The sequence below is a fragment of the Telmatherina bonti genome (assembly GCF_933228915.1).
Source record: "Telmatherina bonti genome assembly, chromosome: 1".
NCBI classification, from domain to species: Eukaryota; Metazoa; Chordata; class Actinopteri; order Atheriniformes; family Telmatherinidae; genus Telmatherina; species Telmatherina bonti.
Genome location: NC_136619.1, coordinates 21,542,066 through 21,560,316, shown reverse-complemented (window position 1 = coordinate 21,560,316; position 18,251 = coordinate 21,542,066). Strand labels below are relative to the sequence as shown.

At 36.5% G+C, this 18,251-nt stretch overlaps 1 protein-coding gene across 1 annotated transcript in view; it reads right to left on the bottom strand.

The window, feature by feature from the left end:
• LOC306760319 (CUB and sushi domain-containing protein 1-like) overlaps positions 1-18,251 on the bottom strand; it is a gene marked incomplete at both ends in the record, with an annotated part of 457,273 nt that overhangs the window by 132,068 nt on the left and 306,954 nt on the right. Inside the window, 8 exons of the mRNA XM_079246123.1 lie at positions 185-323; positions 1,702-1,774; positions 1,947-2,068; positions 6,215-6,355; positions 9,907-10,092; positions 10,259-10,441; positions 15,944-16,056; positions 16,352-16,455. Of these exons, the coding sequence (XP_079102249.1) occupies positions 185-323; positions 1,702-1,774; positions 1,947-2,068; positions 6,215-6,355; positions 9,907-10,092; positions 10,259-10,441; positions 15,944-16,056; positions 16,352-16,455 (1,061 nt within the window). The remainder of the gene's footprint in view (positions 1-184; positions 324-1,701; positions 1,775-1,946; positions 2,069-6,214; positions 6,356-9,906; positions 10,093-10,258; positions 10,442-15,943; positions 16,057-16,351; positions 16,456-18,251) is intronic.

The following is an 18,251-nucleotide window of genomic DNA, read 5'->3' as shown; positions in this document are numbered from 1 at the left end:
CTTTTACTACCGCTGAAGAGTACCTAAATAAAATATTAAATAACTACATCATACTATACCATTAAAAAGAACTGAACAACAACAACTATACCAGCAAGTGCTTAACACTCAGATGAACTTTTTAATCAAACTCAGACAAATCTGAGAAATAATTTCTCGGTAGATTCACAACTAAATAACTTACTTGTCAAAGTGTATCTTCACAGCATGGTCTGTTTGTGCTTCAATCACCCACTGGCAGTTCAAAGAGTCTTTATAAAAGGAGGGCCAACCAGGAGATAGCACAAAACCAGTAGGAGCTGTGAGATGGCCTCCACAGGGAGCTGAAGGGAGATGCAAAACACACACACAAATAAACAACCGCAGTCGAGACTGAAATGAATCATTTTTGTCTTGTAACTGTGTTATAGCATATCTCATATTTCATGAAGTTTGCAGATCCTACAAAAGCCCAATTTATTTTTTACACTCTAATCCTTTCTGAATTTATTCAGTTCATATGAAAACATTTACCGTCAGAAATGATGCCGTGTCATTTGTGTGCTAAAGTAAACTAATCTGAGCTGGGTCTATTTGAGGAAGAAACAACTCAATAAATAATAATCACATGTTAATGTACTGGGGAAATTAAGTATGTTCTGTCTTTCTGTGTAACGCCAAGAATAAACGAGGACATGCATGTTGAACAACCGGCATGAAATCAGGTAATAGAGGTTTTTTTTTTTTTTTTTTTTTCAGAATGTAACTCCTTCAGCTTTAGTTTATATTCCACTCTTCTTTGATTCTTGCATTAGCATAACATTTATGCAGATTAACAACCTTTGGAGAAAAATCGCACCTTGGGTTCATGATCTGTGTATCATGCATTGCTCTTTCTACAATATATAATTTGCTACGGCTTATCTTTTACAGCTTTTACCACTTCCTCTCTTCTCGAGTGCCTTTGTCATGTCTGATTGCGCTCTTAAGTCCAGTGTTTCTGCAAACCTATGACTATTTTATACACCCTGCATTCCTAAGCAGCAGTACTTGTGAACAGCATCCACAAGAAAGTGATTTCAACAATAAAACATAATTATCTCTCCCTGTTGAATATGAAGGATCCCCCCCCCCCCCACACACACACACACACACACACACTCCTTACTTAATAAGGTGACCACCTTAGTCAATTCGATTGTCTCCTCCATCCAATTTATTAACATGGCCAACATTTGATAATGTCATTTAGGCAATACAATCTAGATGTAAGATGGGGGAGAATTTTAAAAATAGCTCACAGGCCAGTGGATCACCTCTGCCTTCAAAAACTGTTGAAATAACAGCACATTCACAATTCCTTTATCACTGTTTTTACATATTAGCTCATCTGCATACCACAGACACACATCTGTATTTTACAGTGTGAATATGATGAATGTGTCCCGCTGAATGAGTTTCAGAGAAAGTCTTGCCTGTCTCCTTTAAGATTATTGTTGAGGGAGAAGGATGTGTGCAAACAGGCTGAATAAGGGGAGTCTGAAGGCTACAAGCAATTAGAAAACACATTCACACAATAATAAATGCACTTCAGCTGCACGGTGAAAGCCAAACAGCTAAATGCTTTGTCATCTTGCAAACTGAGAAGTGAAATATTTTAAATTGTTACCCGCTGTTTATACAAGCATTTAAGAGCAGGTATGCGTGTTTGTCTGTGTTCACCTTCACAGCGGGGTACAGCGGCAGACCAAACAACATTTCCATCCTGAATGATACAAGTGACTTGATCTGACCCCTGGAAATACAACAGTGGATTATCGTTATGAAGAAAAAACAAAAAAACAAACAAGGTTTTTAAATTGGTTTACTGTGCCTGCCTCTTTGCCTGCAACCACAGAAACCACAGTTAGATCTAAAGCAGTATTTTATAGGAGTGAAACAGCATTACTAACAATTCTATACATTACCTGTGTCCTGATAAATCCTTGATCACAACGAAAAGCCACTGAACTGCCAAGCTGAAACTGGTCACCGTATCTTTGGCCATTGATGGGGACGCCTGGGTCATGACATTCATTTTGCCCAAATGCTACAGAGAGGAAAATACATGTAAGGTTAAACAGGAGTAAGCATTCATCATGCATGAACTACAGTAGATACTGTATAGGCACATGGAGATCTGATGCCATTCAAAATCCACATTAAATTGAACAAACTCCCCATTTTTAAATTTATTTTCATACCTGAAATGTAATTCTACTTAAATCAAGAAAAAAAAAAAAAACATTGTCAGAGAATATGATATCTCCCCTGATATGGAAATGTGGGAATGAAATCATCTTCATGTGAATCCAACTCTGTCATGTCTGGCTTATATTATCCCCATTCCAGAGATTAACCTGATCCCACCCGGAGCACAAACCCAGTGATTGGACATGTCTCAGGTTGATTAGCTACTGATGGGGAGGAAATGAGAGCAGATAGAAAAAGGGGACCGTCGGGGAAAAATGTTAAACAGGAAATGGTGAAGATGAAAATGCAATAACACACACGCATATTTTACATACTGATGATGACTGCAAAGGGAACACATACATGACTGAGGATATGAATGAGTCAGAAGAAAAAAATAAATTCCGTTATTAGTATATTTCAATCATGTTAAATCATGCACTTTTTTTTTTTTATTTATTTTTTTTTTTTTTATCAAACCACATTTCACATTACCCTGTATCTGAATGAAGATGTTCAAAAAAATACTATTATGACAGATTTCAGAGAAAGGAAAAAAATAATACTGAATAATGTGGCCCAGACAAAGAGAAACAGAAATAATGCCATTGCTTCATACTAACAACTATAGTATTCATTTTGAATATAAGCTTTACCAAAAAATTATTCCATGTTTAAAGTCCACTAAAGTTTCATATGGAATCATAACTTGTATAAAAAAAAAAAAAAAAAAAAAAAAACATATTTATGTTAATTGTAAAAAAAAAAGAAAAAAAAAAAATCTCGTAATTTACTGGGGAAATATCCCTTTTAAAGGTTATTAAGCACATTAAGAGAGGATGCTTTTCCTCCTCTTCATAAGGAAGCAAAACAGCAGGGATGGCTTTTCCAAATCCAACATTCATCACAATATCTGTTAGAATAAAAGTTTAGACATTAAATCAAGAGCTAAATTGATATCCATTGATGTTCCACTAATTACTTTAGAATTGTTCAACTGGCAATAAAAGAACCACAAACTTAATGCAAAGCGGAGTTTAAAGCGCATTTCTATAAATTTGGACTATGGTGCCCTTTATTTGTGCTGGGATTATAGGGAACACTTTTTATATAAATAAATGCAAAGGCAAAGAGAACATTTCGTACTTTCATTTTTCAAATGTCACCTCTAAAGGAAGAGCCGGACACAAGGTCATTTGGGAGGCAGCGTGTGAAATGGTGCAAAGCCAAATGGTAATCACAGAAAATGAATCAGGTTCAGTCATGTAGAACTAGTTCAGCTTAGTGCAGGTAAATACACAGGCTGCAGAAGTTGGGCTGACACTGAAAACAGGATATACTTAACTAAGCAAAGCTTGGGCAAGACATGCAAAAAGAAATATGAAGTTGAGCAGAACTAATCTAGTGTTAGTAACTGGTCAGTTATTACTCTGCTTTGGGATTCTTGCAAAGTCATTTCCACCTGATCCTCTTCCTGTATGTAATAATAGTTGTGTCTGATAATGCAAATATGTCTGAGCTCAGTATTTAATGTCCATTTTTTCCTTTGTATCCAGTTTGCTACTTTAAATATGAGCAAGGAGAAAAAAAAAAACAGAAAAATAAATAAATAAATAAAAAGAAGGGCTTTCTATGAGATATGTAGAAGCCAGATAATATGAATTATTTCAGTGAAATGAACCCAAATTACAAGTGTCACCAATAAAATAACTGGACCCTTTAAGAAAGTGGGAGATGGGAAACTTTAGGTGGCCTTTAAACATTTGCAGGAGAGGTTCAGTTGAATCGGCATAAAGAAATATTGTCTTAGTGATTGAAATAATATTTTAGATGGTTGCTATGGGATTAAAACAGTCAGAAACACTAGTTCAGAAGTACATTTAAAAGCCACACTTCAATCTAAACCTGATCATATACTGTATGTGGTTTCGTCACATCATGTATAAAACATAGTATATAATTTCCCTTAACTACTCAATTGCTAAGCCTTATAATCAGTAAAATTGCAGAGTGGATGCAGAGAATACGCTGAACCTGGAACCATTTGATTCAGAGTTTTTACAATTAAGTACATTTAACTCATCTGCTGATTTAATTTCTTGAGCCTTATAGACGAGTGTAATTGCAGGATAGAACAGCTCAGCTCAGGACAAACCCACACATTCCTGCAGACTAAAAGTGAATGGATGAGACATATATCCATAATACAATAATATATAACTAAAAAAATGTCTCATGGAAAATACACCTCTGTTTCTTATCTGGTTTGTGGAAATCGGCTGTCAGTAAAACCAGAAAAATGTCTTCATGATGCAACCGGGCTTCATTTTTAAAATGAAGGTAACTGAAACTCACGGTCCAGTGAAAGAAAGAAAAAAACTGCAAGAAAATTATCTGCTGCAGGGTGAAATGATTTGTTGTTGTCAGAAGGGAGTCAATGTCTCAATATGCACAGAAACAAGCACACAAAAAGGATAAATGTTGATTTTCAACTCTGAGTCATTTTGTCTATGTACAAATGCACACATGCAGCACCTGCCAAACTGTGTATACACAAGCCTGGTTGTTAGAGAGGTCGGGTAGACCGCCGAGTACACAGGTTTACCTCTGCATTGTTAACGCAGGTGATCAGTGTTGCAACTGAGATGACTTAAAAGCAGGAGGAAAACTTCCAACTGGGATCAGAAAAATATTAATTATTATTCTGTGTTCTTTGAACCACAGTAAAGTTCTTTAAATTCTTTATAAAATTTTCTTCCCAAATAATGCCATGTTGTCTTTCCATTTTGCAGAAGAATACATTTTAATGCGTGAGCATATCACTTATTTACTTTACTTTTATTTACTTTCACTTGTTTACAAAATTCCTGGCAGATGCAGCTATTAACTAATTTTTTCTTAAATATACAGTGCAAATCATTTCATGTTTGACATTTGGGATATTAAGATTTTTATTTGTTTTAGAGACAATTAAAATGCACTTGCATGATTTAAATATAATCTTATGACATGATGTGAGTGATCACTCTCATGGCAGTCGCGTTTCGACCATATGGACATTATTTCAGATGACACTAACATTGGCCTGACAGGGAGCCTGGTCCACCAGGAACCAGTTACCATGGTAACTCAGGTAGAACTAATTTAATCTATGGTGACTGAACAAAACTTTCATTTTGATGAGTCAAACTTACCGAAATAAGCAAGCCTTACACCTATTCCAGCTGCATGGAATTACCCCTGTGGTCTTTAATGGAGACAACATGCGGAGGTAACGTCTGAAATAGCTTAATGTACGCCCTAATGTTTTGTTATTAAAGTCAGTGTCGGAACATTCTTCTCAGGCATCACTGGGCAAAAAAAATGTTTCTTTATTTGAGAACACACTGTAACTATGTTTTGACCCAGTTTTTATGCCTTAGATAATTTCAACTGTAACAGTAAAAACTGGCCAAACACCAATGTGCACACATACTTCCTTTTGATGGTGAAAGCATGATTCAGTGGCAGTAAATCTTGTGGGGAAAGTTGCTATTCAAGCATTGGCAACTGCCTATAGTGGAACGCAATTCAAAGAAATGATAAGTATGAAAACAGAATCTCAGCATCATCACAATAAAATCTCACTCAGTATCAGCAGCATATACTAACAAAGACATGGAACAAAGTGGAAAGGTTTTACACATATGACAATAAATATCCTAATCTGAGCCTACAGGCTTTACTCATTCATTCATTCATTCATTACGAAATGAATAAATAAACAGTGGCTGTTTGAATAGTTTATATGCAGTGTAATATCTAAACTATTAAAAATAGGAACAAGTGCAACATGCACTAAACTCTGTACAGAAAGGCCTGAGATTACTTTTAATCAATTAACAGGTTTTTTTTTCTTCTTTTCGTTTCCTTTTCTATTTTTTTTTTTTTTTTTAGATAAATTCTGATTAGAGACATATGGATGGGCAGAAAACAGAGAAACAAGCAGGCAGATGGTACGTACTTGTATAGCTGATATTGAAGCCTTTGCCAGTATTAGAATGATCAGACTGAAATTCCAGTCTCATGATGTGTCCATTTGAAGCGATCTGCGATGGAACATCTTTTCCAGAGAATGTTCCAAATGTTGTTGGTTCAGATACACCTAGACAGAAAACATGGACAGAAAAACATGATTTAAACAGATTTCCATCAGATTATACACATACATGTATATATATATATATATATATATATATATATATATAGTATATATATCAACAGTGTATAATTCTGAACTTTAGTGAGCTGGATTTGTATACATAAAATTTTGAATAAATATGTATGCATGTATATACATGTATATGTATATACATACACATGCATCTGGAATATATATATATATATATATATATATATATATATATATATATATATATATATATATATATATATATACACTGTTCCAAATGATACAGGTATATATCTGTGTGTACTGAGATCCAGGATGTCAGAATAACAACTTAATGGGATTGCATTTTTGTACAGAATAACATTGATAATGCAACCAGTGCATCTCTTAAACTTTAAATATGTTCCGGATTTAATTGTATTTACTGATAAATTTAGCAGAGCAATATGATTGTTATGGCTGGATATTGATGTGATGATTAGTGTCATTTCCTCTTGATTTGAACTGCAGAACCTTTCGATGCAATATTCCTGTAATTCCCAGGCAGAGAAGGGATTTTTCAGCTTGTCCCCATATTTCAACAATATGCATATTAGGTTAAATTGAATTTAAACTGTCCTTGGTATAGAGTGTGAGTTGTTGTTTGATTCTCTGTGTTGACCCTGTGATGAACTGGTGACCTGTCTCCTGCCTGATAGCAGCTGAATATTCTCCAGACCTTCTGCAACCTTGCACAGGATTAATCAGGTATAGAAAATGAATGAATGGTTTGTTTATTTGATCCTGAAACAGCTACTATATTTAAATGCTCTGTCAGTGTTGTGAAATACTTCCATTTTTTAATTTCCTGGAATGATGGCATTACTCTTTTTCCCCACACCTTGTATTTGCATGAACTCCAGAGAAAGTAATATTCTGTGATTGTGTTTCTGTGGCCATTAATGTCATTTCACCTGAATGTGCCCTGAACCTTACATTCCAGGACATTTCTGGCACCACAGGAAGAAGCATTATATTGTTTAAAGTACCCATCATCCCTTCAGGAGAACATGATTGCAATGACTTTAAGGCATCACTCTGTTGCCATTAAAGGACTTGCTGTGCTCCAGCTGAATGGCCCTGAAACTCCCTACTGGCCTGCACAGCTGTAACCATGTATCACCTCATTTCTGCTTGACACATTTGAGTCACAGCATCGGGCTATTTACTGCAACAAATTGTAATACACTTTTGTTTGGAAGAATACACTCTTCTCTTCAGGTTGCTCCCCAATGATCTGACTATCTGCAACAAATTCAGCAGGGGATGGAGTAAAACTCTAAAGGGCTGCACAGAGCACAACCCAGCAGGCGGAGTACACATAATGCACACAGAAAGAGATGCCATCCCTAATTATGGAAATAAAGACACTGGAACAGGAGGAATATGAGATGGGTGACAGAAAATCAATTGCCACTACCAGTAGCTTGTAAGAGGTAGAAATGAACAGATTAACCATAAACAGAGTTAAATGAGGAGCAGATATGTTGAGATCATTAAGATCAACTTATTGTCTTCATTGAATGTGACAGAAAAATTAGTTAGTGGTGGTGACTGTATGCAAATCGATGCCAGTAAGCTACTTGAATACATCACTTCAGTTCCTGGCAACAATTAATGCAATGCTTCCCACTTAATAAATGCCTTCATTTCATAAAGACAATATTGGATTTTCTACTTACTGAACAAATTAAAACAAACAAAATAAATTAAACTTTACGTATGTTATTAAAAAAATTAAAAAATTAAAATTGTTAAGATCATTAAAACCCATATAAAAACCTAACTCGACACATATTCTCGATATTTTATGTACCTATCAAATAACCAAACATTTTGTATCTCCTCTTTTGTTGTGGTGACAAACTGACAGGTTTTCAGATCATTTTGTGCATTTATATTGTAATATTTATTAAAACCAGTTGATCCAATGATAACAGCTGTACAGGTTGCATCAGACCAGACTGTCAGTTGCATCGTTTTTAATTTCTTTAAGGTATTACAAAGGTATTATATAATAATCATTGGAATTTTCACCACATAATTGAGGATACTTTTGTTAATAAATAGACATAAAATCATTGTTGAAGATTACATAATAGACTGTTTCTTATCTTAGAGTCCTGATCTTTTAGAAATAAGAGTTATCTCAGATGTTTTGGATCAAAAACCCTTTAGCTCAATTAAGCAACAGAGTGACTGAGGTGTAAAGTCCTTGCCTCTTTGTTCTCCTGCAAACCAAAAGCCTTTTCATTCATTTCTTAGTGCACAGACTGTCTGGGGACCAGAAGTGGAAAAAGAATCCCTTTGATTAAAGCTTAAACGGCGATCAGATCCTGTGTTGTATTATCTAAGCCGATAGAAAAGTCTTTTGCAACGGTCTGTCACTGTGTTCTCTTGTTTTACAACATAATAACACGGGTTCTCCGACTATGCTAATAATTTAAACAGTATACTCCTCACAGGCATGTTTTGATATTTACTGCATTGTTTAGGCTGGACTACATGCTACTGAGGAAATTTAAGAGTTGTAGAAATGTTGTGCTGGTGTTGGTCACTCAAGTTTTGTTTTTACAGTTCTACTAAATGTTCTTAGGGTACAAAATAAGACCATTTCTGACGGTCATATAAAACCATTAGAGAACTTTTTACACACATCAGTCTCTGTGCAAAGAAAACTCCATAATATGTTAAATTATCATTAATGCATATTGTTAAATGTGAAAATGGGCAACAATTCAAAAATCACTCCCAGTTTGAAAAATAAATTTACTTTATGGATGTTTAATAACATCCATATAATCATACTACTACTACTACCACCACGACCTCTACCGCTACTACCACTACTACTACTACTACTACTACTACTACTACTACTACTACTATGAAAAATAATAATAATAATAATAATAATAATAATAATAATAATAATAATAATAATAATAATAATAATAATAATAATAACTTTTTTAAGTTGAGACCAGCTTATATGTGGTGCAATTTTTTACATTCAAATAGATTATCAAATACATTTACAGCAAATAACTAAAACATAGTTTGAAAAAAAAAAACAATAAGAGATTATTTGATGAGTTCAAAATGAGTGGAATAGTTAATAAGCACTCCTTTGAGCTCTCCAACACCAGTAATTTTTAAAACATTTTCACACAAGAGAGAAAAATAACCCTCCCTTCAGAGGCACAGATTCACGGCTGTGCAAGTCAATTAAGCACAACTTCATCAAGCTAGTCAAACAAGGTGAAATCAATACAGCTGAAATGGGAAACAGGAATCTATTTGCCTTGTGTTTTACATCAGGTTAAAACTTATTAAAGTTTTGAAACTACATATAACATCATAATTTTCTTTAAACCAAGGCAAAGTTTTTATGTTTTTACAGTAAAGCATCTACCATGTGTATATATATATATATATATATATATACAGATATAAAAGTACAGTGAAATATATAATAAGATTACCTTCATCTTTGACCACCAACCAGTCAAACTGCGGCTCCAGGTCAAAGTCAGAGAAGAGGAGATGTATGCGGCTTCCCGGTTCAGAGATTATCAACCACACACAATTAAGGTTGTTACCATACTCCTCTGGGTAGTTTGGAGACAATACTGTCCCTGATGGAGCCGTAAAGTTGAAGAAACAGGAGACTACAAAGAAGAAGGAAACAAGGAGGACGACAGGATTAGTATGCAGACAGTGGTACACACAGAGGCTGAAAGCACACAGTGAGAAAAAAAACTGTGCGGTATAAAATTTAAATGAAAAAGCCCACAGAAAAACCAATTAGCATTGCTGTAAAATATTTGTACTTACAGACACAACTGGGCTTATTTCCAGACCACTGGTTATTGTGCTGGCACGTGATGGTTTTCTCCCCTACAAGTTCAAAAGCTGACTGGCAGAAGAAGGTCAATATGTCACCATGCTGGAAGCGATTGCCACTACGGCGACCAAATGCTGGCACCCCAGGATCACCACAACTTCCACGGTCAATCTCTGTGAAATATGGAGAGTGACAGATATAACACTCTGATAAAGACTCGCCAGCTATATTTGGGGGGAGAAATTAAGGACATACAATTTTTTTGTCTTTTTTTTCTCCCCAAAAAAGGAATAAAATCCACTGGGTATCAAGAAGTCTTAAAATAGTTCAGTTATTTGAATGAAGGTTACTTAGTACAGCATGTGCTGAGGAAATCTGGGAAGAATTTTTATCACAAGAGACCCAAATAGAAAGTTCCTCCTCCGCATGTGGCAAAAATGACTGACTGGTTGCAGATGACTGACTGGTTGCTCCTTCTGCAGACCAAATTAAGCTTAGAGCAAAATGAAAAAAAATAAAATAAAATAAAGCACTGTAAGGCTCCTGGACATTCAGAATGTTGTGCACTGGATGGAATGAAACTAAATTAGGCTTTTAAGCACAAAAGCAAACAAACAAAAAGTCAGTTCATTGCCCTACACAGTTTCTCCTTCAGCACTCTGCAAAAGTCTTGAAACATGTGCCAACATGGAAATAGTTTCTACATTTCTCACAAGCTTGAAATATTCAGCCACCTTTACTCTTCATGACAGTCTGAAACCTCTTTCATGAGCTGCTGTGTGATCCTTCAGGAATAGTTTTCCAGGCTTTTGAAAGATAATTCCTGGTTAACTTCTGGATGCCAACTGTCTTTTGTCCCTTTGTCTGTCAAGATGATGCCAAAGTGCTTCGCTGACGTTATCTGAGAAGTCATCACTCTATACCGCCTTTTGCAACAGATTTTAACCCTTGTCTTGTGTAATTTGGTATCCCTCAACCTTTTTTTCTTGTTTTCCTTCCATTATAGCTTCTTCAGCAAACCAGGACCAGTTTAAACCTGTACGGAATTTCTTGCTTCTGCTTGTAAAGATGAAGAAAACATATCTTCATCAACTGAAGATATATGTTTTTTAGGCTTGTTTTAGACACACCGTTTCGTATTTTGTTGTCCAGTCTCCTCAAATATTTTAAGGACACACTCCTCATACTGAGTGCCAGGTTTTTGGCTAATGGCCTTTCTTGAATCAATTTGTCTCTGCAAAAGTACAGGTTTGTGTCTGTCTAACTGTGGACAGACATACATAAACAATTGACATAATGGAGACATAATGGAAACAAACGGCAGCTCTTAGTGACAGGCGGCCTATAATGCCAACAGAAGTGCAAAGAAAGACAGAACAAAAGGTTTTTGGCTCATTTGGCTGTTATATGTAGACACAACAGTGGGTTATCCCTTGAGTTAGGTAGCTTTTTCTGTGCTCATTTGATTTGTACGTGGGATCTGAGCAAAACACCAATCTATTCCTTTGAAACTGATCAGATTCAACTCCCTCCTTTTAGGAGTAACCTTTGAAAAAGCTTAGATGTAAATCAGAATGGGGAATATTGAGATTCTTTCATGAAGCAGGGAAAACAGAGTCTTATGTTCTTCGGCTGTGTTAAGAAATGATGTACGACCTGTGAGCAATTCACTAAATTGTTTCCTCCTCACAGTTAATTGCCATCAGGGTAATTGTTGTGCAATTCAGTTTTAATTGTGAAAGGCAAAACAATAAATGGAAGTGCACAGGTATGTGCAAACACATACACACGTTAATCCACGTGCACCCTTAAGGAGGAGAAAATCAAAGAAAGCAGAACAGATGTCCATTATTATAAAACATGTGACTTCCCACAGTTCCCATTCTGACATTTTTCATATTTACTTTCAAATCATTCTTGTTCTTCTTTGAACTGGGCTCCTTTAGTCCTTCTCTGCAAGTCTGATTCACCAACTGCTTTATTGGCATGCATGTCACATTAGCAGTACTTACGACCCGGTCTGTGATCCCATTCTATTCATTTGTGACTGGCTCTTAATCCTTTTCTTCTCCTAATGGGAGTGTGTTTTTTATGCATTTCTTTTGCCTGACTCTCTTATCTTTCATTCTATCAGACATCTGCTCCATCAAGCCTCTGGATCTGCTTTGGGCAAAAAGATCTCGAGGTGAGTTGTGCATGTACGTACCTGTGTGTTGCTTCTTTGTTGCATTCTTGTGGCTGTAAATACACCCACAAGAATAGAATACTTGTAGAAGAAATGGATGCTTGTGTGTATGCGTGGCCCAGAGCTAGCTGTCACACAGATGACAAGTGTCAGTATGGATATCAGCCATGTTGAGCCTCTGGTGTGTCTGTCATTATGGAGGTAACTGTCTCCCGAACACATTCTTCTTCTTTCTTTGACTTTTGCTTTCCATTGTTCTACTCTGTTATTATTCTTCTTTTGTTAGTAAATCCACATTCTGAACAGCAGAATGCTGGTTGAAAGTCAAACATGACAATTTTACCTTTTCTTATTCTCTCAGTCATAGATATGTTGGGAACTTTTCTGCATTATATCAAGACTTTAGACGCATTTACGTGCTTTTCTAGGCACATTTGCAGTTATTTTCTACGTACATAAACCACCCCAACAACCTATTTAGCTTGTTTTTTATCATTAAACTTTTCTAATGTCACATAACAAATATTTGACAATTCATTTGGTATTCTATTTCGTCCCCTTTTTTGGCACGTTGAGATAAACTGTTAAAACAAACCATCTACAAAGGTGTAACTGTGGTGGTTGCAGATGTTCTTTTTAATTTACTCTTAAATACATTTGATACAAGTTTATAGTCATTTGATAAACTGAACATGTGAATAGATTATTTACAATGTCACTTTCTGACAGCAAGTCGCCATCAGCTTGAAAATTTGGCAGCAGTATTTCGGTAAAAGCTTTAATTATCATAATGCTGTGTGTGTGTGTGTGTGTGTGTGTGTGTGTGTGTGTGTGTGTGTTGAGGTTATCAACCTTGTGTGTTTCCTTCTCAAGGATACACACCCTAACATAAAAAAACAAACACACAGAACTGCAGTGAAAAACAAGTGCGACATGATGTTGTGTAAGAAAAACGATCACGCACTTGCACATGCTTGGTTTTCCACCGTGACTAAGAATCAGAGAGGATTCAGGGCGTAACACTGATCAAAGTGCTTAAAATGGTGACATTATACAATCGGACAAGATCACACATATCCATACAAGGACACACTCACAAGGCATACCAGAGGCAGCTGTTTACTTGTACTTGGGATGAACAAACAAAAACATTTTCTGGAGCAACTGAAGCATGGCTTGTTTGCTCCTTCCTTCCCAGTGAATCTCTATTGTCTCCCACATGTTCTGACCTTTTTGATATTAGTTGGTCACAGTAGATCTTTGCACCATTTCTGGCAAGCTGTGAAAAGTAAATGACCCCGCTTTTTGGATAAATATCAAAAATATGAAGTCAAAGTTAGCCTTTAAATCGGTTCCACCTCTGTGTCACGTCCGGCTGAAGGAACCATGATGTTAAGTGCTTCATATCAGACTTACATTGCACACTCCATAGCCACTGCACACTGTTCCCTTGAACTGTTACTGACCCAGGGCAACACTATCAGCAACATAACCAAAGTAAACATGGCTAAGCAGAAGCAAGAGCACAACCTTTATCGCTCTCATTCTCTTTCTGTCTCTGCATGCTCCCTCAGTCCTTCAGCGACCGTCTATTTTTCTCTCACTCCATTTGTTATTTTGACTCGCAGTCCTTTCCTGTCAATTTTTGGCTGTTGTTCCCCTAGGTCTGCCACTATATTCATGAAATTATCTGTCTCTTTGTAACAATTGCATCCCCACTTGAGTAAATTCATTTTAGTTTAATTTAGTTCAGTTTGATTTAAAGAGCTGTGTTGATGTGATAAGCTGTGCGTGCAGATATGCTGATATGATAAATGGGTTGGTACGGATAATACAAATTTAGAGGGCAGATATATCTCCTTGTTATCATGACTTACAGTTAGAGTTTTTTTATTAGTTGCTTGTTTTATCAAACTATGGAAAAAAGTCCATTCAAAAGATTACACACTTAATACAATCAATGATGCTTGAGAGATTGTGAACTCTTTCAAGTTTATGTTTCACATTATTGCATAAAAATGTATCTTCTTTAAAAAAAAAAAAAAAAAAAAAAGTCATTACTTCTGATTCTTTAAGTACTTGGTTTGTAAATCACTGGGATTATACATTTTGATTAATTTGCTCAGTGGTGTAGTGTTAGCACTGTGCTCTCACAGCAAGAGGGTCACTGGAGTTTTCATGTTCTCCCCATGTTTGCGTGGGATTTTTCCAGATACTCCGGCTTCCTTTCACCGTCCAAAGGAATGCATGTTAGGTTAATTGCCAAATCTAAATTTTCAGTGTCAGCGTCAATGGTTGTGACTCTGTGTTGGCCCTGCGGTGGACTGGGGGCCTGTACAAGATGTACCCTGTCTTTGGCCTGCTAACAGATTCGAATAGGCTCCAGCTTTTATGCAACCCTGAATTGGACAGAGCGGTTTGGAAAATGAATGAATAAAATTTAAATGAAGTCAGATATGTGTAATAAATAGAAAGACAGGCCTGCTCCAATACGCTGTTATGACAATATTTCTCCTAGTGGAGGAAATGCAAGACCATCATTACCCATGGTGGGCCAAAAACAAGATCACTCCAAGTGCCATGCAGAGTGCAAGAAAACTGACTTCAGAAAGGCAATGATAAACTATGTGTAATTAGGTTTCAAGAAAATAAGTCACCGCTCTATGCAAAGTGGCGCCCACCAGAAAGGCAAAAGGCCATTGTTTCAGCTTAAATCAGAACCTCTGTGTTAAGAAAAAGGAGAAGACTGGATCACAAAGCCTTCTCCAGTCTTTGAAATGTGGTGGTCGTGGACTAGAATGACTTGGCATCACTGATGAAACAATAAATTCTATACTAGTGGATTTCTCAAGGAAAATGTCAAGACATCAATCTGCAGCCAAATCTCAACAGAAAGTGGGTCATGCAGTAAGACAACTACCTTAAGCACAAAAGTCATTGTACCAAAAAATATTGAAAAAGTACTGAAGTTGATATTCTGCAGTGACCGAGTCGAAGTCTGGACCTTAATCCAATAGGAGTGGTGTGGAAGGCCCTGGAGCGAGCAGTTCATGTGAGGAAGCCCACCAACATCTCGGAGCAGAGGCTATTCTGAGCAAAACTTCCAACATGTTATGAAAAAGTGATCAACAACAAGTGTTCAGCTGGAGTTATTGCAAATTGCACTTTTCTATTTTATTCTTTTTAAAAAATTAGTTGTGTTATTTAGAAAAACAGTAACCCCTTGCAGTTTGCAGCAGCTCAAGTGGATATGTTTTGTAATTTAATGTAGGAGATTAAAATAAAATGTATCCCAAAAAACAGAAAAATTCCAGTGTAGTGAGTGTACACTGTGTGTTTACCTTGAAGCCCTGAATAGTGCTGCCAGTTACCCTCACATATCAGTTGCGAAAAAACTCAAGTTTTCTGTGTTGTGTTACAATTGGGAAGACTTCCAACTTTCAGAGAAATAGTTATGTATATATGTAGAAAAAGATAAATGAGGCCATACCTTCATATATTGCTTTGAAACCCGCAGAACCAATTGTGTCATCTGACTGCAGGTGGAGCCACATCTGATTGGACAAACTCACGATGAGGTCAGGAACACTGGAGCCAGTAAGTCTGCAAAGGCATGCAAAAGGCACAGTATTAACAAACATTACCCCTGCAACAGTTTTCCAATCCCTTCAGTCTCCTAAACCCCTGTAATGTGTCTAGATTGTTTTAAGATGGATCATAATTAGCCCAACAGCCTTATAAAACACCTAGGAATTGACACAATCCAATTTGTGCAAAATGAATCTGCACAATAGTGCCCCCCCGTCTCCAACTGTTCCTCTGATTTTTACAATTAGCTTGTTTCATATTGTAGCACGTCAATTAGCAAGCAGACAACATTAACTGATGTTATGCTTACACATAGAGTACTCTCCGGGTGTCTCCTATCTTCCCACCATCTCCCACGGTCAAGGTGTCATATCCTCGCTCCAGATCAAATTCCTCAAATGACAACTTTATTACCTAGAAGACATAAAATTGAGAAAACAGTTATATACACTGGCAAATTAAAAGATGAGAAAGCAAATGAAAGGAAACAGACAAAGAATCATTGAGAGGCTTATTTATTCCAGTGCAATGTCACATTTTCCACCCTAACAATTTCAAGCAATAAAAGGTACTCCAGATTATTTCTGGGAAAAGTTTGTAACACATGTGGTTCATAAGAAATCAAAGGGGTACCACTCCAGGTATCGTACACTACCATTGGATTATTCACATCAACGGAATAGCAGCATTAAGTAGCAAGCCTAATGACTTCATCACACTATGACAGAGAAAAATCTCATTGGCACTAGCATTTGAAACTAGGAGGCAGTCTTCTTATAAACCAGAAAGATCAGCCTGTAGTGCTTTGGTTATTAGTTGCCTTACAACAAGGTCAGAAGTAGTGTGTAGAGCTCTTCTCGAACTTTGATTGGTCCCATTCCCACAGGAAATCTGACCGTCCCCACCAAGTCGCACAACTTCATTCTGACTATTCCTTATATTCTGTGCCTTCTCCATTCTTCAATTTACCAGCTGAATCTGTAATTGTGGTAAAAGTTAGCCAACCAAACAGGGACCAAAATTCTTTTTTTTCTTATTTGGTTGCAGCAGCAGTAAAACAGCCCTCTCCTGGGAAATTTATAGCAGGTACTTATGTAGTTTTTTGCCGTGCTTATAATTGAAGAACGACTGCTTCACATGTATTTTGGAATACATCCTTAAGTCTACATTGAAAATGTACAACATAAAAACCACAGAAAAAATTAAATAATTAATGTCCGGGACTGATCTAAATATGGTTCTTCAAGGCCCTTTTAGAATAGGCAATGGAAACTGTTCAACTTTGTGGAAACGCTTAAAACAGCGCAACTGAACACTGGGAAATCGGAAGCCCGAAAGATGCCACAATATGAAGTCATTCGTCAAATGGGAAAATGTGATGTCATGTTTAATCTTTCTTTAATAAAAAAAAAAAAAGAATAAATAAATAAATACAACTAAGATCTAACAACCCAACTGACTGGATTATACAGTTAAGTTTGAAGTAATCCCATTCTAATAATAAATAAATAGCACAGAAAATCACTCCAAAATTACAGCATGTTACCTTTTATTTGTCCAGACCCTCCCTCTCATACATAGTTCAACAAGCCACCCTGGGGAGCAATGCAAACTGCACCCTGCAATCACACCACCCTGCTGTTGAACACTGAAAAATTGAGCATTGAATGCATGACTTGCAAGCACCTTTATGGTTGTAGTGGCATGCATATAGCATCGGATCATCAATCTGCAGTGTGCTCTAAAATGCCGCAATACTGGTATTCCATTATTTGCTGCTTGTCCATTATTTATTAGGTGTAAATCATATTGCTGGCAGCATGCATGATGGCAGATTTCTGCTGGGTACAGGAATCCTCTAAGCAAAGGCACCATACTCAGTAACTAAAGCATGAGTGTATTACTTTGGGGGTCTAAGGTGAGCCATGAACATGTGATATTGTGGGCAAGAATCAATCACACAGCAAATCACACTGCAGCAAATGAAAAAAAAAAATAAAAAAAAAAACTTTACCACAGGTGATGAGAAGTACAAAAATCTTTTCAGCATGTCAGAATCGCTCAAGCACTGCTAAGCCGTTGTACTTTGTCACAATAAAAATGGCTGGCAAATGTTCAGATAATGTTTAAGGATAGTGCGCAGTCTGAGGGATTTGCTACCAACATGACAGGAATGGTAATGAAGCCATGTTTAACTTTAAATCTGTATT